Source organism: Elgaria multicarinata, chromosome 7 (assembly GCF_023053635.1).
Source record: "Elgaria multicarinata webbii isolate HBS135686 ecotype San Diego chromosome 7, rElgMul1.1.pri, whole genome shotgun sequence".
NCBI lineage: Eukaryota > Metazoa > Chordata > Lepidosauria > Squamata > Anguidae > Elgaria > Elgaria multicarinata.
The window spans coordinates 36513716-36537396 of record NC_086177.1 but is presented as its reverse complement, the minus strand read 5'-3'; the positions used below and the strand labels follow the sequence as shown (position 1 = coordinate 36537396).

The 23681-nt window shown below is 41.7% G+C and overlaps 1 protein-coding gene across 2 annotated transcripts in view; it reads left to right on the top strand.

Moving 5' to 3' along the window:
• Nucleotides 1–23681, top strand: part of JARID2 (jumonji and AT-rich interaction domain containing 2) — a 222020-nt gene that overhangs the window by 154189 nt on the left and 44150 nt on the right. For both annotated transcript variants that reach the window (XM_063130413.1, XM_063130411.1), the window contains exon 4: nucleotides 16159–16328. In XM_063130413.1, the coding sequence (XP_062986483.1) occupies nucleotides 16159–16328 (170 nt within the window). The remainder of the gene's footprint in view (nucleotides 1–16158; nucleotides 16329–23681) is intronic.

Below are 23681 nucleotides of genomic sequence, written 5' to 3'. Positions count from 1 at the left end.
CTTATATTGGTAGTGTGCATGTTTGCGTATAACATGGTGTAGCTGTGTGATGTGTGTTGTAGTGTCATTGCCTTGCTCCTGAGGATGTGGATTCTCATTCATGGATAGATAACTGTCATGAAGGTGAAACATCAGACTTCACATGCGATATTTACATGTATTTCCTGCCTCTTTTCCCAGGCACTCAGGGCAGTGGACGTGGGGCTCTCCCACTCCTCTTTTATTCTTGCAACAGCTTTGTGAGGTTGGTTAGACTGATTGGCTCAGGATCACCCACTGAATTTCACAGCTGAGTGGAAATTTGAATCAGAGTTCATAAGTTCTAGTACAACACTCTAACCACTGATTCATGCTGGCTCTCTGTAACATTTTAAAACCCTGTGTCAAGAGGCAAGCTTTTCCTAAGCAGCCTCACCTTATTAAGTGAAAATTGTTATTGTACGTGTGGTGAGAGAATCATGGGGACCCCTAGTAATATACAAATTGCTCTTGAAAATACTACAAGGTAGAGTGTGGTTTGTGAAATCCAAGAGTGTGATTGTTGTGCGAGACTACTGTAACACTAAATGATCACTGAATCTTGGAATCGGAAATAGGGATGTATGAGAAATTTGTTTCAGTTCGGTTTTGATCAGAATTCTCCCAGGTTGCACCTTCCAGCCTGAACACAGACCCGGACCCAAGTCAGTGGTTGAAGCACAGACCTTTCCAAGCTTGCTGTGTGATTCACGGACACCCAGAAATGTGTTCGACAGCATACATAAAAATACACTTTAATCAATGGGATAAGAATGCATACATTTCAAAGATGTGCACAACTGAAGCGTACATTTGGAAAAATAACCATGTGGATAAACAACAACAAAGCTCACAATCTGATAGGGACTTGAGTTGGAACGAGCTTCGAGATTTTTTACTGATTTACAAATCCCTAATTCACCCTGTGATACCCAGTCTTAGAGCAGGGTATCCCATTTCCCTGAAAAAGTGTCAAGGAAGCAGATTCCAGAAGTTTAAGCAGTTTATGCCATTGTAAAACATGTATAAAAAGGTTTCCCCCAAATTTCCTATAAATCTAACTTCCTGTAGTTGAGGCATGTTGCTTGTGTTTGAACTTCTAAGGCCTCAGCTAGACCTATTTTTATCACGAGATCTCCCCCTCTATTCACACGTGGTGCGCGACAACCTCAGAGGGAGGCCGCCATTTTTTTCAAAGAGGCAGCAGTGCACGAGTGCTCGTGCGCAAAAGGTAAGTCCTTTTTTTTAAAAAAAATTCCCTGCTCCCCCCACCCCACCCCTGATGGGTGCAGAGCTCCTGAGGAGCTCTACGCCCCGTGTGCGGGTCCCAGCTCCTCACAAGGAACCGCGAGGAGCTGGGACAAACTGTGATGCCTGGCCACATATTCCATGGTCTCAGGCTCAGCCCAAGACCGTGGAAAAACTGGGCCTAAAATGGAGGATGAGATCCCGGGGCTCCATGTGGATGCACAGGGACGATCCCGGGAATCGCCCCGGGATAAAGCCCCATCTAGCTAAGGCCTAAGTTTAAAATACCAATTCACAAACTGGTAGAACCAGGATACTTTGTTCTAAGTTATTTATTTATTTATTCATCCATCCATCCATTTCATTTCTATACCGTCCCATAGCTGAAGCTCTCTGGGTTGTTGTTGTTTTTTAAAAAACTGAATCATTTTGTTTGACCTTTAGTTAAACATTACATTGTGGAAGCCAAGTTTCTTTTTACTGCTTCTTAGATAGGCATGACTTTGAAAAGCTAGTAAAATCATAGTTTTTGTTCCTTCTGTTTTAATTATAAATTATAAAAATACCCTCAAGAAAGATTAGAAGCAAAAAGAACCTCTCCTATATATGGAATCTAATTCAGGATAAATACATGGAAAATTATGATGCAAGTAAGGCTACAATTAGAACCTGCTAAGAATTTGTAAAGAGGTCTGCAAGACCTTTGAAGGACTAAACATTGCACTTTGCACAGTGATGTAATAGGCTATAATCAGGCCATGGCAAAATGCATGTATACTAGCCTGAATTACTCTGAAGTTTCATGCAAAGTTGAGCAATTCCGTTGCACTATTGTGGGTATACATCTCTATCCAGTGCCACATAAAGATTCTCATAGGGATTTGGTTTCACTTGTGTTGACTCCACACAGTTCTGTATTGCTGCATGTACATATAGCTCTCATGTGCTGTGAAGCCATAGATAGCCAGTCATAGCTTCTGAGCCACGTGCACATGCAGTTAAATAGATGACTAGCTGCTGTTGATAGAATTCGGATTACAAAGTCTATGAACAGGTCCTAAGAAAGAGGCAGAGGAGGCCAATACAGTCCAGAAGCTGTTCCCAACGAAGAAGGCTGGGAAGGATCATATACAAATAAACACTGTTTATATGCTTTCTTCCTATGCGGCAGGACTTTCCATGTGGGGTGTTCATCATTGTGTTGGAAGAGGCCTTGAGAACACAAAAGCAACTGCTAGGTGTTGAATGAGCTGCCGTGTGTGATCCCACAGGGTGGAATCAAGAGTTGTAAATGTCCACAAACCTAGCAAGATCAAGAATTCTTGTTTCCCCTTTATTTTTTGCCACAGGCTAAGAGGTTGTGTAAACAATAGCATTTAAAGTCTTGGTAGCTATATTAGTCTAATAGAACAAGAAGTACAAAACAAGCGAGGCAATATAATTTTGAACAGGAGTAATGAAAGTAAGAAAACATTAAAGCTGCATAAAACACTTTGCCATGTTGAAGTAATATTTATTTATTTTATTTTATTTATTTAAGGATTTTTATGCCGCCATTCAGCCAAAAAAGGCTCTTATGGCGGCTTACAAAAGTATTTCTTGACAGTCCCTGCCCACAGGCTTACAATCTAAAAGACATGACACAAAAGGAAAGGGGATTGGCAGGGAGGAGGAGGAGGGGGAAAAGGAAAGCAAATTCAGGTACTACAATCTTAGTTGGAAAGTTCAGCAGTTACAGGTGACAGCAGGAGGGAGGGGTGCTCTCAGCTGGAGCTGGACCCAGGCACGGTGGAGAGGTGCCTGGCTGCTGCTTCCTCCCTCACTGGTAGCCTCTGCCTATGCCCCCCCAAATATATTTCTGAACTAGAATGTGGTTACATTTCATTGTCATATCTTTTGTAGATTAGGCCCAAAATAGAAGAAGTCAGTGTATCAGGTGTTTAATTAGATTATAAAATGGGCTGTGTTAACATAAGTGTCTATGAGGGACAATTTTAGTCAAAATCGTGGAGGAAGTGGCCATAAAAATGAAAAAAAAATGGGCTAGATTAGCCTTGCTCAACCTGGTGCACTCCAGATGTGGTGGACTACAATTCCAATCATCCCCAGCCTACATGCCATAGGATAAGACAGCCCTTTATGAACAATCCACAACAGTCAGTAAGAGTACAAGGCTGCAATATTTTCAAATTCCTTATTTGTTTAGACAGAGATTTTTACCTCATGACAGCAGTTTCAGATAATCCTCTGAACCCTTGATATGGAAACAAGTCCCTAATCAGGGCAACACAGGCAGCTGTGATAACAGGACGCCCTCCTTTTCCCTCACCTCAGGGCCACCATAAATCGTGTGGAGCATACAACACTGTGTGGAACACATCACAAGATATGTATGCACATATTTGGACGTTTCAGCTGCCAGATGGATTCATTAATGGCTTGGCATAAGAAAATGGAGGACAGTTTTTAAAAAGTGTAAAATTCTGTCTGCTGCCAGACTTCTGAAACACCAGCAAATTGGGGGTGGGTGGGACTCAGTGTATCTATAATAGGGCCTATAAACAATCAAGTATCAGGATTTCCCAGAGTGTAGGTTGTGACAGTGTGGTATAGCGTTTAAATTGTTGGACTGGGAGTTGGGAGATCCGGGTTCTAGTCCCCACTCAGCCATGGAAGCTCACTGGGTAACTTTGGGCCAGTCACAGGCTCTCATCCCAGCCTACCTCACAAGGTTGTTGTTGTGAGGATAAAATAGAGAGGAGGATTATTATGTACTCTGCCTTGGGTTCCTTGGAGGAAAAAAGGCGGGATATAAATGCAATAATAAATAAATAAATTTATACGAAGTGCTAAACGAGAATTTAAAAATAATTGAATGGTACAGGGAGAGAGAGAGGGTCAAGTCCCACATGAATGTGCGTGGGAGGTGATAGGGATGTGAAGTGCTGGAGGCATTATAAAAGCCAGGCAGGGATACCCAATGAAATACCTAGATGGATGAAGTGCACCAAATCTCATGGGAGGGGGACATTTTCATAAAAAAATAAATGTTCATACATTATGACTAAACCATGATTTAGCCACTGGGAACATACTCTTTGCCCTCTCACACACATCCATTTTCCACTTATGCCTTCTGGTTTGTAGTAACCATAGTTTTCTGTGATGTCGGAAAAACTAACTATAGTTTTCTTCCAAACCAGAATCATAAAATTCACTTCAAACTGTAGCCTCTGATTTGAAATCATGGTTAGTGGTAAGCATAGTTTTGTCCAGTTCTGGCATTATGGCATAGTATGGTTATCATGACCCAGGAAAAACAGGAAGCTATCAGAGTATGTAAGGAGGGAGTGGATGGATTGTGGAGAATGAATTTGCCTATGTTATCTGCATCTAGCGATTCTTTTCAGACAGCATGCTAAGCCACAGTAGTTAAGCATTTTGAGCTAAACATTATGGCTTAGTGTGTCGTGTGAACCATGACTTAGTGTGTTATGTGAACTATTCCTAACCATGGTGGCTACATAACCATGGTTTAAACATGCTCACTAACCATTTACTGTAAAAGAGTTAGCAGTCTAACCATGGCTTAGCATGTCATATGAACAGACCCAGCTTCTGTAACACTTCATTATAGTATTTCACCTGAAAATAGTTAACATCAGTTGCAACAAACAATAAAAAAAAGAAAAAAGCAGTGCTTATTTTAGGAGTGTTTGTTGTTGCTTTAATGCCTAATAATAACTATAACAATAAACACAAGTCAAACAACCATTCCTTTCTCCTTTTTTTAAAACAAAGGGTTTGTGACTTTTGTGTTCATTCAACTGTTTATAAGAATGGTCACCCAGTGGGAAGAATTGGAGAGTTGACCAATGTCTACAAATATAATTACTTCTGAGAAATAATAAGTTTCTTGTAAATAATCATGTTAGAAATATCCAGTGTGTGTGTGTGTGTTGGGCAGAGCAGTATTCTCTTGAAATTGCACCCGACTGAAAGTGTGTTTTTAAATCAAACCTAGATGTAACTTCATATATTTGTATGACAGTCTAACCTATGTTGTCCATTAATCAATACATTATAATATATGACTTCTAGCGCTAGTATCTTTTCTGCTTTGAAGCTGCCATATGTATTAAGCTCCTATGTTAATCTCCATATTTAGAAGTTGGGGTGAGAAAAAAGGTAGCAGCCTTTAGCTTTACTACAATGAGTGCCATGCACGTTGTTTTTTATTGTGGCAACTTAAAACCGTTTTCATTTTCTGATGGAATGCTGAGAAATTACCAGGACCCAGATGGTGGGAACCTATTAAAAGGCCCAGTGAGCTGCTGCAGATATCTGGTTTCCACTATGCTGAGACTGCAGACAGTAACCTTCACGAGAGGTTAAGCTGCCCTGAAGCAAACTGACCTTGTGACTTTTATCACTTCCTGTTGGCAGACAGGGAAAATTTACTCAAACGGATAGGAATTAATGAAGGAATTAATTGAACAGGAAGTCTTTCAAGCCTAGAGAAGATGGATGAAATAACCCATACAGCATTGCTGTTATTGTTTATCTCTGGCTGGCCTGGTTTGTGTGAGTGTGTGTTAATTTGAGGGAATCTGCTAAATGACAAGATTTATGTGTGTTTGTTGAAATTGAAAGCAAGCACAATTGGAGAATGGCGTGAAAAGACTCTTGTGGAGACCAAGCACTGGTGTTTTAGATTGTGCTTTTGGTACTCCTGTTTTAGTACTGAGCTAACCTGTTTAAGGATGGTAGGGACTGGAAATATCTTCTTAATGTATTTATAATATTTGTTTAGCCCACTTTTCTCTGCAATTGGACACGAAATAGCTTACAACAACCCAATGAAAATAATGTAACAATAAACAAATTTAAAATGGAAGTGAAAGAGCAGCTAATTAAAACAATTTAGAGCAGATGGAAGATTTAAAACAATTTTATAAGACCTTAACGGAAAAAAAGCGTGCTGAAACTAAACTGCTTTAAGGGCCAAAAGCACCTCTCATTCTAGAGGTCATTTCATAATTTGGGTGCCACAATAAAAATGGCACTCCCTTTTCTTCCCGCTAAACAAACCTCTGCTCAGCTTCTGAGTCCTTTCTTGTTGAGCTGCCACTAGCAACGCTCCCAAAGAGGAGGCAGTTCCTGAACTACCCTAACTCCAGATCATTTAAAGTGGGGTGGGCAACTTGTGGCCCTCTAGATGTTGTGACCTTCAACTCCCAGCATCCCTCACCATTGACTATGCTGGCTAGGGCTGGTGAGAATTGTAAGACAAAGCCTCTGGATAGCCACAAGTTGTCCATCTCAGATTTAGAGCTTTAAAGGCCAAAGCCAGCACTTTGAATTGAGCCTAGAAACAAATTGGTAGGCAGTCTTGCTGTTATAATACTGCCATAATATGGTTCATTTTGTTAGCACCAGACATTCTGCAGCATTTGAAGTTGATGGGCCTTCCATGTGTCTCTTAGGCCCGTGTCCATAATGGGTTAAGAGAAGCTACCTTCTCTCACAAAGAGGCATTTATAACCCGTAACCCTCCCCTGGCAGATCTAATAAGCTGTGATAGACATGGGTCCAAGGGATGGATAGTAGACCTTTCCAAGGCTCTTGTTCACATCTCCTGGTTGCACAAACTGAAAGTCATTCATTAAATAATGACCAGAGAAGCTCTGGTGACCACTGGGACAGATTCTGCTATAACTATAGCTTCTGACTGTTTAAATTGCCTTGGACATTGGTCACAGCAGGCTTCTATAGGTTCTTATCTATCACCATTGCCAAATTTGTAAAAGGTCTTTAACCACCCAGAAATAGAGATACATGAGCAGTCTAGTGCCCTCCTTGATAGGGGCTTGATCCATATGCTCATAAGTACTTGAAGAACCCACTGCTGGTGCTGCCCTCCCTCCCCTGTCCCTCAAAGGCTCACTAGCCTTATCTGCGACAGGAAAAGGCAGCAGAGGCAGTGGCGGCACATCTATTACTGAGGAGGGGACTGGAATTACATGTCCCAGTTTCCCTGATAAAGAAAGGGTTAATACTCAGCCTGCAAAGAGGGAATTCCTTGAGAACTGAAATCAACAGTATGATCCTACTCAATGGAACTTACTCCCAGGTAGATGAGATTAAAAGGCCCACTCTCTGCCTTGTACTCAGGATTTAAGAATTAGACCAGCTCTGTTTACTAACATACTAGCTGATATACCCAGTGTTGCTCGGGCCACCTAACATACTGTATGTGTCTGTGAGGCAATCATCTTAAAGTAGTAGGTTGGTGCTAGGCCTGTGAGTTAACTTTTAATCAAATTATATTTGTTTCTTTTTTCCCTCTCTCACCCTCATGACAACCCTGCAAGGTAGGCTGATGCAAGGCCTGTGAGGTAACTTTAAAACAAAGCTACCACCATGATTTTCCTTGTCCCCCACAGAAAATGAAAACTGCAGCTCCCAGCATGCCTTTTACCATAGTGCCCAACTTGCCCAATGGGAATCCTGCCGCTGAGACTCACAGGAAATGAAGTCTGACCAAGCCAGTCCACATTGCACTGTGCAGTTGGTGCCCGTATGTAGGCCGTGAGGGAGCCAGCTGTCTGTCTGACTGACAGCTCGGTCATTGCCGTTGACAGTGGGCCCAGAACTGCACCCTCCTCTCCTCCAGCTCCCGATGGTGCCTAGCAACTGATGCAGCTGGCCCAAGGTACTATTGCTTGAGCTCCAGGATGGTGAGCCACTTCCAGATGATGGCCGACAAAGCCCGATAAGTCTTCCCTCCTGCCTAAGGCATGCTGAGAGTTGTAGGCATAAGACTAGGTCCCTGAATGACATGTTAATCTTTGAACACCGTCTGAAGTGTAGTGGGAGACAATTGGAGAGCGGGCCTTCTTAGTTGCGGCACCCTGCTTATGGATTTCATTTTCCTGGGCAAGCTTGCCTAGTGACTTTGTTAATGCCTTTCCAGTGCCAAGTGATATTCTTAAATTTTATTTCCCAAAGTCTTTTAACTTTAATGAGATTTTTGTTTATGCTGCATTTTTTCTATTATATCTAAACTACAACATTCCAAGACAGATGCAGGAATTGCGGAATAAAGTTCATGATTTTTATGCAAAAGCCTAACTATACCATTGAAACAGAGGAATGACTGATAGCTGAGGCTAGAATGGAATGGTGGGTGGGGTTAGTGGCAGTTGGAGAAAGTCAGTTAGAAGGAGAACAAAGTCAGTTAGTGAGAGGTCAGGAAAGTGGGAGCAGAGTTAGGATTGAGAGAAAGTGACCTGGCTTACTAACCCATGCTTTATTTAAAATCAGCCACGCTACATGCCAGTACTACACCTCCCAGCATGCCTCTGGTGGCCCGCAAGTGCCCGCGTCCTCTGAGAGGCGCTTTCCTCCTCTTGTAGCTGGGCTGTCAGTGAATGTGCCCAGCTCTGGCCAAGTCCTGATGGGACTGCCTTGGCCCACGTTTCTCATCCACCAGGTGCTCTATCAGGAGCCTGTGCTGAAGGGCCAGGGCACTTGCCCCCCCTTTATTGGGTCTGTCTCTGGGCATGTGCAGAGTGCCTCTCCTCCCTCCCTCCCTCTTAAAGCCAAAGACTGCATGCACACTTCCCCCAGAGTCTGAGAAAACAGCAATATCAGGTGCCTTTGAGCATGCTCAGGGTTCAGCCTCACAAAGTCATGCTGTTGTATCTAGTTATGATTTTAAAACCACACTTGGCAGTCAGGATAAAGAGACACCACAAATGGATGTAGCCCATTTATGTGGGTTGTTTCCTTTTAGGTGGAATTGGGTTGACTATGAGACTGACCTTAGGAGTCTGGGTTGTGAAAGGCACGCAGCGGCCACCCATCCATGCATTCACAAAGGCTGGTAAGTTTGGCCTCCCACCCAAGGCATGCTGGGAGTTGTAGGCATAACGCTAGTGTTGTTTTTTTTATTAAATTCTTTAAAAATACTTAAAACCCGAAATGACTGACTTTGCACTGTGCTGCTAGATGAGCATTGCCTTTCTCCACCAAGGTGTGTGTTGGTCAATCACTGCACTGTAGTCAGCAGAAACTGCATGCTACTTCAGTTCATGGGTGCCTACTACTGACTTAAACCATTTATGTTGTTATATGCTATAAATATCTCCATGGTATGAGAGCAGAGCTGATCCTGCAGCCTGATATAATTTCATAGTCCGAAGGCCACTGGAGAGGCCATTTTAATCATCTAAGCTAACCTCCTGTGCAGAATATATCTTGACTGAATTAGATCATCTATTTTAAATCATATTGTCTTGATGATTCCAGACCATTGCAAATGCAATGTGCATTTACTCTCTGCATTGGATCTGGACTCTGGCATTGAATTTGACTACTTGAGAATTATTATTATTATTATTATTATTATTATTATTAATTTATATAGCACCATCAATGTACATGGTGCTGTACAGAATAAAACAGTAAATAGCAAGACCCTGCCGTATAGGCTTACATTCTAATAAAATCATAATAAAACAATAAGGAGGGGAAGAGAATGCACCAAACAGGCACAGGGTAGGGTAAAACTAACAGTATAAAGTCAGAGCAAAATCAAGTTTTAAAAGCTTTAGGAAAAAGAAAAGTTTTTAGCTGAGCTTTAAAAGCTGCGATTGAACTTGTAGTTCTCAAATGTTCTGGAAGAGCGTTCCAGGCGTAAGGGGCATGTTTCTAATCCTCATTGTTCTGGCCTAGGCAGTGCCACACATTCAGAAACCAAAAAGGCTTTCTCTAGTCAGCGATTCATCACTCTAGGTCCATTTCTTGTAGGAATTTGTAATTATAACGTTGGTGGTTTTGTAATGAGAATTTTTGAGTTTAGTTCTAGAGTGAAAAACAAGTATTTTAGATGTGATTGATTGATGTTTGTGTGATTAGTTTAGAATTTAAAGTTGTATTAAAATATGTTTTTAAATAGGGGTTGTTTAATTATAATATATATATTAATAGGTGTGATATAAAATATTTATTATGGTTTGTTTATTTATATGGTGGTGGTTGTTTCAATGCTCCTAAAAAAGGTCTTCACTGAAATGTGTTGGGAATGCTATCTTTTGAGGTCTTGGTTTATATGCTTGTAACCCTCGTTATCTTTCAATTAGCAGCTTTTTTACTCCCTTCTAACCTGCTGCTTTAACTTCTTCTTTTTCTTAAAGCAACAGAAAGAAAGAGAAAATTGAATATGCTCATTAGCAAAACCATCTCTGTTTCAACGGTTTGAGTGTTTCAGTTGAGATGACTTCTGGAACAAGATTGGTCCTCTTCTGGGCTATATCTACACTACTGCTTTATAGCGGTATTGAAGTGCACTAATAACTGTTGGGGCACAATCTACATTCCATTTACCGTTTTCATTGTGTTATTTCCTGCTTTTTATTCCACATTTGTAATGGTTTGACACAAGGTATAGATCTCGCCTTGATCATTTAACGCATGAAGTAAATCTAGAAAATGATAAGACAGGTGGGCATACACCAGACTTATCATTTATATAGAGATAGTACCAATGAAATTTCTACACAATACCTGAAAATTAAACACCCTTTTCTCTGGAGGTCATTTTAAAGTAGTGTTGTGGCAGTCCTGGCTGGGGATGATAGGAGTTGTACTACAACACCTATGGAGGGCACCAGTTTGGGGAAGGATGCGTTATAGTTTGCTACACATGAAGGAGGAGAGGAAGGATGATATAGTTGTGACTTTATGACAGGGAGGTGGAAGAAAGGAGCTACGAATTGAAATCTCACACTCCTTCAATTGTTTCTGTAGCACAGCCATTTTGTTTATATAAACATTTTGATATTCCCATTTACAACAGTAAAATCTCAATACACTCAAACCCAGAAAGTATTAGAAGCCAGAGAAAATTGGTCAAAACAGAAACCATACCCAACATGATTAAAATACACTAAAATACACTAAAGACCTGGTGGAATAAAACAGAAGGAGGCCAGCCTAGCCTCCTTTTGGAAGGAGCTCCACAGTCTGGGCACTGCCACTGAAAAGGCCCTGTCCTGTGCCCCCACCAATTGCACATCTCCCTTGGTGGCAAAATGCAAAGCAGGACAGCCTAAGATGCAGTAGGAGGCAGTCCTCCAGATATTCTGGTCCCAAGACATTTAGGGCTTCATAGGTAATAACCAGCACCTTGAATTACAGAAGCAAATTGGAAGCTAATGGAACTTAATTAATACCAGTATAATATGGTCAGAAAAGTAGACATCAAAAGTTATTCTGGTCAAAGCATTCTGCACCAGCTGTGTTTTCCAAATGCTTTTCAAGGACAACCCCACATAGATTTTGTTATAGTAATCTAATCTGGATGTGAATAAAGAATATGTATCTCTGGCCAGTTATTTCTCCAGCTGGCACATCAACCAAAGCTGAGGAAAAGCACTTCTAATTACAGCTGCCCCTTGGCCATCCAGGAACCACGCTGTGTCCTCGAGCATTCACAAACTGTAAACCTGGTCCTTTAGAGAGAGTGCAGCTCTATCCAGAGCAGATTGTACTTCCAACCCCAAGTCACCATTTCTATTGACCAGTATTGCTTCTGTCTCACCTTGATTTAAGACTCAGCTTGTTAGCTCACTTCCACTCCCTCGCTTCACCCAGACATGGGCTTAGGATCTCCACTGTCTCTTTTTGCATGTGCTGCAAATGAAAGAGAGAGCTGGATATCCTCAGTTATTCATGTCACCCAACTCCAAAACTCCAGATGAACCCTCTCAGTAGTTTCTTGTAGATGTTAAATAGCATGTGAGACAGAATAGAACCCTGAGGAACACCAATGTCCAAAGAGTCGAACAGTAGCACTACCATCTGGAAACGTCAAAAACCACCATAAAACAGTGCCTCCAAACCCCATACTGGCTAGACGTCCCAGAAGGCTACCATGGTCAGTGGTATTGAAAGCTGCTGACAGTTTCAAGTAGAACCAACAGGACACACTCCCCTTGCCTAGTTCATGACATAGGTCATACACCAAGGACATTTTTAGCCCCCAAAATGGGTGTAAACCCAGCTTGGAAAGAATATAAAACCATATTAATTGGTAAAAACTGAACTGCTTGTTTTTCCTCCTAAACCTTCTCCTCACCTCTCATTCTCTCTTACTGTCAATGATGTCACGCTTACTCCGGTCAAGGAAGCTCTTAGTCTTGGCTTTATATTTGACTCCTCGCTCTCCTTTACTCCTCACATCGAGGCAGTAGCTAAATCCTGTCGTTTCTTCCTGTATAATATTGCCAGGATTCGACCATTTTTGTCTGTCTCTTCTGCCAAGACTCTCGTTCACGCACTGGTTATCTCTCGGTTGGACTACTGCAACCTTCTTCTCTCTGGCCTTCCTTCGTCTCACATCAGTCCGCTGGTCTCTGTCCACCACTCTGCCGCTAAGATCATCTTCTTGGCCTGCCGCTCTGACCAGGTCACTCCACTTCTGAAATCTCTTCATTGGCTTCCAATTCACTCCAGAATCCAATATAAACTTCTCCTGCTGACCTTCAAAGCTCTTCACGGTCTAGCTCCTGCCTATCTCTCCTCTCTCATCTCACACTATCGCCCCGCTCGTGCTCTCCGCTCCTCTGATGCCATGCTTCTCGCCTGCCCAAGGACCTCCACTTCCCTTACTCGGCTCCGTCCTTTTTCTTCTGCTGCCCCTTACGCCTGGAACGCTCTTCCAGAACACTTGAGAACTACAAACTCAATCACTGCTTTTAAAACTCAGCTAAAAACTTTTCTTTTCCCTATAGCCTTCAAATATTGAGTTTGTTCTGACTCTATACTGTTAGCTTCACCCTACCCGGCGCCTGTTTACACTTCCCTGTGCCTGTTTGCATTCTCCTTCCCTCTTTATTGTTTACTACAACTTATTAGATTGTAAGCCTATGCGGCAGGGTCTTGCTATTTACTGTGTTATCTGTACAGCACCATGTACATTGATGGTGCTATATAAATAAATTAATAATAATAATAATAATAATAATAACAACAACAACAACAACAACAACAATAATAATTTGTTCAAAACAGAATTAAAATCAACACGCAAGGAATGCTCCAGCCCTGCTCCACCCCTCTCTCTCATAATGTTCATCACCCTTCTCTATCCATGGGGGCTCTCCACACGATTGAGAACACTAGGAAATCAGGGTCCAAGACATCACGGAAGTGAATTGCCACCACTCAGTGCCAATACATTTGTGACCTGGAAGTGGAAGCTCTGGGCCAAATATGTTCTCTTGAGGAGAGAGTAGATATCTGGCCCTACAGTTGTCAGCTTTGTAGTGAAAGGGAAGTATGGAGTCAGTTGCAGTTGCAGTAGTAGAATTTGTCTTCATCATTGGAATGAACAATAATAAGGCATTCCGTACATGTAGCAGATGGGGTTTTACAGGCATTATGAGGATTACAAATGTGTCCTGAAGAGTGATCTATTTCCATGGTGTGTAAAACATACTTGTAGTGTTGAGGTTTTTTCCCCCTTTATGAACACCGCTGCCATCACCCCACTGGCCTGGAAAGTTGTTTGGGCTCTTTATATACAGTATGTCGCAGCCCCAGTAAGTGGAGTGCACTGCCCTGATATTGTCTTTAGTCTGGGAATTAATTCCTGGGCCAGCCTTTCCTAACTTGTTGCCCTCCAGTTATCTTTGACTACAACTTTCATCATCCCCAGCCATGGGAGTTGTCGTCCAGCACTTCTTGGGGGACACCAGATTGGGTAAGGCTGTCATAGATTGTTCCCTGCAGATGAAGACAGTGGTTGAGTTCTGATTCTGCTGTATGTTTCATTGGCTTGGGAGATTTTACACTTCTCCCTTTTTGTCTCCTTGCCCTTTTAACAGCCGGCATTTCATCTCTCAGTCTCTTCCCCACTTGGTATAGTGGCTAAGTGTGGTGTAGGGGCTAAGGTGTTGGACTGGGAGTCGGGAGATCCCGGCTCTAGTCTCCACTCGACCATGGAAACCCACTGGGTAACTTTGGGCCAGTCATGTACTCTCAGCCCAACCTACCTCACAGGGTTGTTGTTGTAAGGATAACATGGAGAGGAGGAGGATTATGTATGCCGCCTTGGGTTCCTTGGAGGAAAAAAGGTGGGATATAAATGTAATAAATAAAATTCTCTGGAAGACTTTTGTCTCTATATTGGGGAGCATTGCATGCATACTTGTGAGAAAATCTGTTACGCTGTAGAGAACTGTATTTGATGCTTGACATAATACTGCGTTTTGTGGGAAGGAAAAAAATGTGAATAAACATGTGGTAATTCTCACCAAGGGTGTATGAAGGGACAATCTGGGAGTGTTTATGCAAATGATAGCAGCTTGGAGGGGAACCAGCAGCATGTTCATTTTCGGCTGGTGAAGTGACATGAACTTGGCGTTGGTTTCAGAGATGCCGTGTCTCTTACAAAACCAATGGCGTTGGCTAGTCGGAGATTGTAGGCTTTGCAGTCATTCTGCAGCCAAACCGGGATTCCTATTGATAATACATAATTCGATTGAGTTGGTTGGACTGTGGAGGAAATGTAATTTGAAGGAAGGTCTCCTGCGGGACAAAGGTGGCACAGAGGACATCACCAGATTGTTTGAATTTCTGCCATGGTCTTACTATTGATATTCCGCATCAGTGCAAACATGTGGTATTTATCTGTTGTTAATAAATTGGCTTCCTGAGAATTTTACAAGATTACACCACTGCAGGAGTTCTGCATCTTTGTCCTAGAAAGGATCAATTCTTATGCTATTTGAGTTGTCATTACTGATTCCATGTGACCATATCCTTTGCTGGTCCAGTAATGTTCAAGCAGACAGACCAAGTGATAGAAGTGGATGGCATGGTTCCTCCACATGTTACTGCCAGGGAAGGTCAGTGCTGGTATGGGGAGAAACCATGTCACTTGTCCCTCTGTAGTTCAGGTGATACCACACCAGCATAGGATTCAACCACATGAATTGGGTGACTTTGGGCCAGTTACTGACTCTCAGCTCAACCCACCTCACAGGGTCAACAACAATCAACAACAAATAAAATAATTGTTGCTAGTGATGGGCGGACTTACCCCAGCAGAAATCATAATTTGCTCATCAACTTATGAAGTTCTTGATCCAATCTCAAACAAAAGTTTATAAATTGTTGTGCGTGCATGTCAGCAAAGTGCATCTTAGGAACTGAGCATGGCATCATATTATGCACCATGACATCGCTATGTTATGTTTTCCTTACTGATTTGCTGTTTTCATGTGCCCTACTGTTTACCCAACTATCAATAATCAGGGATTATCAAAGGAACCTAAGAGGAGTTTAAATTTGCTCTTCAGAGCAATTTACTTCAGAGCAATTTACTCTTCAGAGTAATTGTGCTATTGTATAACAAAAAGGAAACTCCCAGGTATGATGTTGCTGCTGCTGTTTAGCTAAATTTACTTTCGAGTGTAGATAAGTATTATGGTTTTGCCTAATATTTCCCATTTTGTTTCCGAGTCTTTAAAAGTTATGGAAGTTGGATAACTTCTACAATAATGCATCTGATTTTCATGAAGGAAACAAATACGCAATTTATTTGCCATTTTAATTTTTCTCTTTCTCCCTCTCCTAATGAAACTTTTTTTGGCTATTGTGCAACTTGTTTTATGGTGTGTGTTTTTAAAAGGCAAGTAGATATTTTTGTCAGATTTATAACGATTACTGTATTCGGCGATATACAGAAGAGTTGGCATGTTTATAGGAAAATTATATTGGCAGTAATTTTAAGATCTTGCCCTTCATCTTGTCTCAGTGCTGATCTTCCCCATCTTTTGCTCTGCTTCCTAATTGTATTTGTGTTTCCTCTGTTTTTATTAGGCCAAGGCTGCAAGCACAAAGGAAGTTTGCTCAGTCTCAGCCAAACAGCCCCAGCACAACTCCAATAAAGATAGTGGAGCCATTATTGCCCCCTCCAGCTACACAGATTTCTGACCTCTCCAAAAGGAAGCCCAAGACAGAAGATTTCCTTACATTTCTCTGCCTACGAGGTAAGTCTTCCCTCATCTACCTCGACAGCAATCTAGGAAACAAACTCTTAATAGCTGTATTCCAAATGCTCATTCCTGTTACATAGGAATTGTATTACATATTTCATCTCTGCAATTTGAGGCCAAGAAAGCACCAACATTATAAGGGCCTTGATCTAGACGTAGACCAGTAAGGGTATAAGTGGGATTTTCATTCATCTAGGTCTTGTTCACTCTACTTTCTCTCGCGTAAGCTGCGTTAATGTTTGAAAACAGTGGCAAATGCTCTGTTGACTTAATCAAGCTCTTTCACTAGTAATTCATGTATGTTCTATAGTAAAGAATCCAGACCACATTTTGGGATTCCACTCCATGATATATATATATATATATATATATATATATATATATATATAGATTCTCATTGGGGCAGTCCCCATGTAACAACAACCCATAAGGATGTTAGAAAAATCTACAATGGATTCAAATGAGTTCAGATTTCTATGAATCCGACCTGCAGATTCTGCAGTGGACCAGCTTTTTCCAAGTGGTATGGATCCTGCAGACTTCTAGACCATTTTTTTTACTTTGGGGTATGTCTGCGCATAAAATTCACACTTGTGCAAGGGCACATTAGCACAAGTGCATATTAGCGCAAAACAAAATTCCCCCTAAAAATCCCTACAAAAATCAAAGTCCATTGATGAGCAGATGACAGAATGAAAGACATCTGACAATCCATGAAAAACAGATGGAACAGATTTAACAAAATCTATACATCCCTAACAGTCCAAGGGTCAAACAAACCATGGGCTGTTGGGGATAAGTGGGAGAAATGAGCCCATTGCCTGCAGCACACCCACAACTTCTGCTTTTAATCAACAATCTACGATCAGGTCATTCATAGGTTTTTGTTTGTGGTCTCTCTGATTCACACCTGCACAGAACAATCATTCGGAACATTCTAAACAGAACTTTTGCTCACCCCCTCTGCACATGTTCCAGGTGTGGCTTCCTCTTCTCTCTCCTTTCTTTCTTTCCTATCTTTCATTTCTTTTCTTCCCATCCATCCTTCCTTGAAGTGCATAGCCTTCAAGGCTTTCTTCAAACCAGGTACCCACTGTGTCAGGAAGATACCATTAACTGATGGCACTCTAATTGCCTTCTTTGCCTTGGAAAGTATTACAAGGTGGAATCCTGTACCCACTGCCAGGCCTTCATTAAACAGGCCAAGGGGAACAGAACATCACACCATCATGGGTTAACCTGATGGTTTGTTTTGATAATGCAAACGATGTGTGTGATGGATGTGAAAATTATAATCCTGAGCACACTGTTTTAAAAACCAAATCTTTTACAATTAATTTTTGCATTAAAGCATTTCTTTTATGCCAGAATAGGTTTGTTGGTCTTTAATTTTTCTAAAAAACTATTTATTTATTTATTTATTTGTTACATATACACACACACACGTTACATATATATTTATTCTTCCAAGGAGCCCAAAGCTGTGAACATGATCTTCCTCTTTTCCTTTTTATCCTCATAACAACTCTGTGAAGTAGGTTAGGTTGAGCGACAGTGACTGGCCCAGAGCCACCCAGTGAGCTTCAGGACATAGTAGGGACTAAGAACCCAGGTCCCAGTCCAACACTCTACCCACTACACCACATTAGCTGTCTTGGATTGCAGAGTTTCTTGCTTCTTGGATAGCAGAGTTTTCTAGATCTCAGTATCTCATAGTAGACTCCCTTTTCTAAAGTTTTTTGTTCTTACATTTATGTTTATGTAGGTAATAATCAGCCGCCTACAACATAGGAGCTCTAGAATATTAGATATTGGCACAGACTCTGAAGAACAGTGCAGTGTAGCCATGGTGGGGAACCTACAGTCTGCAGGCCAAATTCAGCCCATGGAGGTTCCTAATCTGGCTTGTGGAGGAACCTCTGTGGGCCCTGCCATCATGATGTCATTTGCACCCATTTTTCCTTTCTTTGTTCATACCTTGCTCTGCACAAAGAATGAGACTGTGCCAGTACTTGAAGGAGTAACCCCAAGCACCAGCCAAGTCCCTTTGCATGCCACTTGCTGCCCTAGTCGGGACGGAGTGCAAATTAGGTGCCCGACCCAGCTGGTGCTTGGTAGAACAGCTCTTGCAAGTGCTGTCTGGGTCCCTTTCTCCCTGCAGAGAGAGGCATAGAGCTCTGTGCCTCTCTCTGCACAGAGGAAGAAAGATGGGCAGGGGTGAATGACTTATGGGGAGGGCCTCCCTAATGTCATATGGCTCACCAGTTTGGTCCAAGGGGGCAATCCAACCCCTGGACTGAAAGAAGTTCCTCGACTCTGGTATTGTGTGTGAGTGTGTATTTGTGTGTGTGTCAGGAAGTGTGTGTGTTTCCTGTGCCAACACAATTTCTTTGTTTGCAGCCTAATACAAAGGTAACTTGCTGTCCCTTCCCAACTTCTTGCTGTGAGGAAGTGGAAGAGTACAAACAAGTTTCTGTGTAGGACCAGGCTCTTCTAGATAATGGTAGTTATTAAGCTCTCATCCACATTTAGTAGAAATAAGAGTAGGTGTAAGTCGAGTTAGTGAATCTTGGGATGCTGGAGTTTGAAAAGGCAAAGTGAAGGGTTCATCTCCCTAATGGGGAATGTCAGTAGAGAAACCCCCAGGCTTCAGAGGCCTACAGTTATGGCCATGACACTCTCATGAGTATCTGGTGCCCCTGGGAAATACAGGAGAAACGGTTCCTAAGGATTTCTGGATCAATGGATTGAGTCTAGCCCTGTTCAGGGATTCTTGTTACTTGTCACCCTTCATACAAAGAGAGCGATGGTCTAAACAGGATCCATGGAGGCTCCCTACGCAACTCAAGACCTAGGTGAGGGCGTGGGTCTGGAACACTCAGTTCTTCCCAGTTGTAATGGATGCTCCTGAATATGTTTAGAAGGGCAGTCCTTTAAACCTGAGGCTATGGTTGCCAGAAAGTCTCCCCACCGCCATCCCTCCCAGCTGTCAACTCCCCCTTCTAGAATACATTTAGGAAAGGAGGGCAGTGCATGATGAGTGCTAACAGCAGAGGAGGCATTGTGTAGCAGATGAGGTGACAAAGCCTGATTTAAATTGGGAGGGGTGGAAAGGAGGGAACACCAAACACAAGGAAGAAAGAAAGAAAAAAAAGGGGGGGGAATAGTACTAAAATATAATTGAATAAAAAAGTAAAACACTGTGTATTAAATATATACGTAGTTTTTTGTACATACCTATATCATATAACTAAAAGCACTGAACATATAAATATTTTATTAAATTGCATATATTTTCAGTTTCATTTTGCGTCTCTGCTTCCTGTTTTTTGTCATTCTGATTCAACAAATTAGTTAATTCATACAGGATCTGAATTGACATCAAATTTACTTGAGTCCATTCAAGTTGATTGCCCAAATATGAGTTGCCTGTGTAGTAACTAATGGAGAATGAGAAACTGTTAAGTGTCAACATTTAGGGCCGTTTTGAGTATGTAACACAGAAGACAATGTTATAGATTAGTTAAGTCCTTAACTTTTGTTTTTTCTAAAATCCTTTTTCTTTGTTATTGGGCAAGCTGTACGTTATAACTATAGGCAATTCTTTGATTTCCAAAGGTACCACCATTTAATTCTGTGCTTATTTGACAGCTCACTGCCTTAAAACCTGATGGCCCCCTACCTTGTTTAATCTCTAAAACGTCTTGCAGCTTAAAGCATTGTATCCAAAAGAATGGTACACAAAGAGTTCCTCAACCCCCCCTCTCCCCACACCACACTCTCTTCCTGTCCCCCAAAAGCCATAATAGCCTCCTTAGTAGCACCAAGATCTCCTTGAGCTGCATTCATTTGGGGCTCAGGTTAAACAAAGCTGAATAAGCACATTCCAAAGCAAACTAGACATTTACTGATGCACTTATGAAAGGACTTCTTAACCATCCAAGCATGGGGGAAGGGAATGCGCTTCCTGGCCTCCATTTGTCTGTCCTTCTAGTTCTCTCCTCCCCACTACCCCCACTGAAGGATATAGACAATTTGAAGTTCTAAAATACCTCAGAATGTTAAGGTGTTCTACTTTACAGAGTACAGTGCTCTATTTGAAGGGTTGCCTGCTCCAAGTCCATTTTTAAAGTTTAAAGGACCCTAAAAATGGAGCACAGCATAATTGAAGTTGCCCATTAAGAGTTAACACCTGGACAACAGACAGAGCAAGATTCATAGGTCACCTGGTCTTCCTTACTATGGTGAGATATATTTCTATTTAAATTATATTTATTGTTTGTAAAGAATACTATGTGCAGTTTGGGCCACCACACCTAAAAAAAGTTATTGATTGTAGAGCTGGAATAAGTGCAGAAAAGGACAACTGAAATGATCAAGGGGCTGGAGCATCTCCCCTATGAGGGAAGATTACAGGAGCTGGGATTGTTTAGCTTGGGAAAAAGAAGGCTAAGGGGAGAACTGATCAAGATGCACAAAATTATGCATGGTGTGGAGAATGTGGATAGGGAGACATTTTTCTCCCACTTCCATAATGCTAGAACTTGGGGTCATCCCATGAAGCTGATTGTTGAGAGATTCAGGACAGATAAAAGGAGCTTCTTCACACGATGTTTAGTTAAACTAGGGAATTTACTACCACAAGATGTGGTGATGACCACCACTTTGGATGGCTTTAAATGGGGTTGGATAAATTTTGGGGGGGAAAGGCTATGAATGACTACTAGTCCTGATGGCTAGATGCTACTTCCAGTATCTGAGGCAATAAGCCTGTATATACCAGTTGCTGGGTGGGAGGCTGCTGTTGCACCGTGCCCTGCTTGTGGGTCCCTAGTTGACAGCTGGTTGGCCACTGTAGGAGCAGTGTGCTGGACTAGTTGGACCCTTGGTCTGATCCAGCAGGGCTCTTCTTATGTTCTTATGTAAGATGTATCATGCATATATAAACTAGCATCTGCATGTTTTATGCAAATCTGTGTCCTCTTATTTTGGTGATTTACAACCATTGCTTGGAATGGAAGCTGCTGCAGAAGCCAGTGATGGCATCCTGAGCTCAGAGTCTGTGCATCAGTCCCTGCTCAAGATCCGTTCATGATTTAGCCACCTGGTATCAGAGCTGGCATAGTCATGGGTGAGAAGGGAGAGTCCAAGTTTATTTGTTGTATGGCAATAAAATACAGTGAAATAATCACTGGTTGACAATAAAATGGGGTAGTTATGTGTAATTCTCTGAAGGGGATGCACTGATTGGTTTGATCTCAGTATTCTACAATTGTAAAATGGGACAAATGCCTTCTGGAACGTCTTCTACACAATATACACCATTAATTCTTTAACAGTAGATGTGTGGGTGTGTTTGTAATGAGTAGGCTTGTAGATAATGGCTCAGCTGCTTTTGTCTATTGATCTGTCAGGCTCCACCTCCTCAGCCTTTGGGTTCCACTCTATGGGCCCATCTGGTAGTGTCCCCCTTTTCTAAAATACTGAGGTTTGCTCATTGCAGGTTTCTTTCATGTAATTTTTCTGCAATTATATATAACTCCATACTTTCAAGAACACAGGAACCAAGTGTGCCAGAGCTTAAGGGCACAATCCTATGCATGTTTGCACATAAAAAAGGGCTACAACTCCCAGCATTCCCAAGCCAGCTATGCTGGCTGTGGAAATGCTGGAAGTTGTAGGACTTTTTTCTAAGTATGCATAGGATTGCGTCTTAAGTGTATCATCCACAATGGGTAGGGCCAAGGTTCCGTTGAGTGTACAGATTATTTGAATTTTCCTCTTTTTTGTTATAATTTTGTTTGTTTGACTTTTAGTCTGACATTCAAAAAGTAAAAGAAAAATTAAATAGGCTCTGAGTGTTTTCAAATTGCTCTTCAGCAATTTGATCTATTAGCATTTAGGTCATCAAATAACCTAAAAGCCCAACCTATTCCCATCATCCCCTACACACACACACACACACACACACACACACACACACACACACACACACATTTTTCTGAAGAAAATAAGTCTTTAGTTTTGCTTTTGCATTATCATTGTCTCTACTATTTTTCCTCTTTCTGGAAGAGGAAAAAGGGGATTTGGGACTTTGGGGCTAAGATTCTCACTGATCTCTTCCCCCACCTCCTGGCTTATTCCTCTCCCACAAAGAATAAACAATCTCTAAGTTCCCCCTATTTCTCTCCCACAAAGGATAAACAATTGTCCAATGCTCCACTGCTTTCACTAGCTGCTTTTAAAGGAGGGGAAAAATAAGAAATTGGGCTGTATGTCATAGCCATAATACTAGGCTGTTCATGGTCTACTAGTGATGGAGGGCACAGGCTTTGAAGGGCAGTCTGTCTTTCCGCTCCTTGCCTTGCATGCAGACTTTCAATTGACCCAACCAAGCACTTCTTCTGTTTATTGAACACCAACAAACTCTGTCCTATGCGATTACTCCTCAGAGAGAGCAACAGTGTATGTACAGTTGCTCTTTCCCCTCCGAGGCTGCAGACCTGATTCTCATTTACACTATGTGTCCTTTACATCATGCTGGCAAGTATAAAAGCAGCCTTTAAATGGTTCAAATTACATTGACGTTGGCAGAGAGGCCTGCATGTAAATAGAAGTCAGGCCTTATATTTGGAGACCTGGAGGGAAGGCAAAGCAGCACATCTAGGATTTTCCACCTATATGTAGTCCTTAAATAGGGCCTCCTGTCAAATGCACAGAGGGGGTGGGGGGAGAAAAAACCCTAATCCTTCAGAAATGTAGAACTTGGCATGCCATGTGTTTACTGGGCCAGGCTTAAGGCCCACATACCTTGACCTGACTTCATCCTTAAATCACTGTGACGGCTTAAATTGTTTTAGTGTTTCTCAAGAGCACAGCTGGGCTACGTTTAATTGTGAGAAGAAAGAAAGGATCAGAAAAGGGTAGGAGGGGGATCCTGGGCAAAAGAATTCACAGAGAAGAATCCAGCTTTTTTTCAGAATCCACAGTCCAAATTATACAGAAGGCTCTTGGATTGAAATGGTTTCTGCTGAGGTTATAATGTATAGTTTGATTTCTGTCTAAATGGAAAAAATAGATTCAGTAAATATTATAGATGCTCTGCCAGGTGATCCTGAAGAGCAATGAAATGCTGATTTGGGCAAAACAGATGCTGTCTATACTCTTGATTTGAATGGTCTGAGACATAGTTCTCTTTTTTAAAAAAAACACCCACATAAATCTGTATTAAGCGAAGAGGAAACAAAATTAATTTCGAGGCTCAAAAATGCAATGATCAGTATTTTTATTTTCTGTTAAATTGCTAATAAGAACATAATTTATCAACACTTATGTCTGCATTTTCCT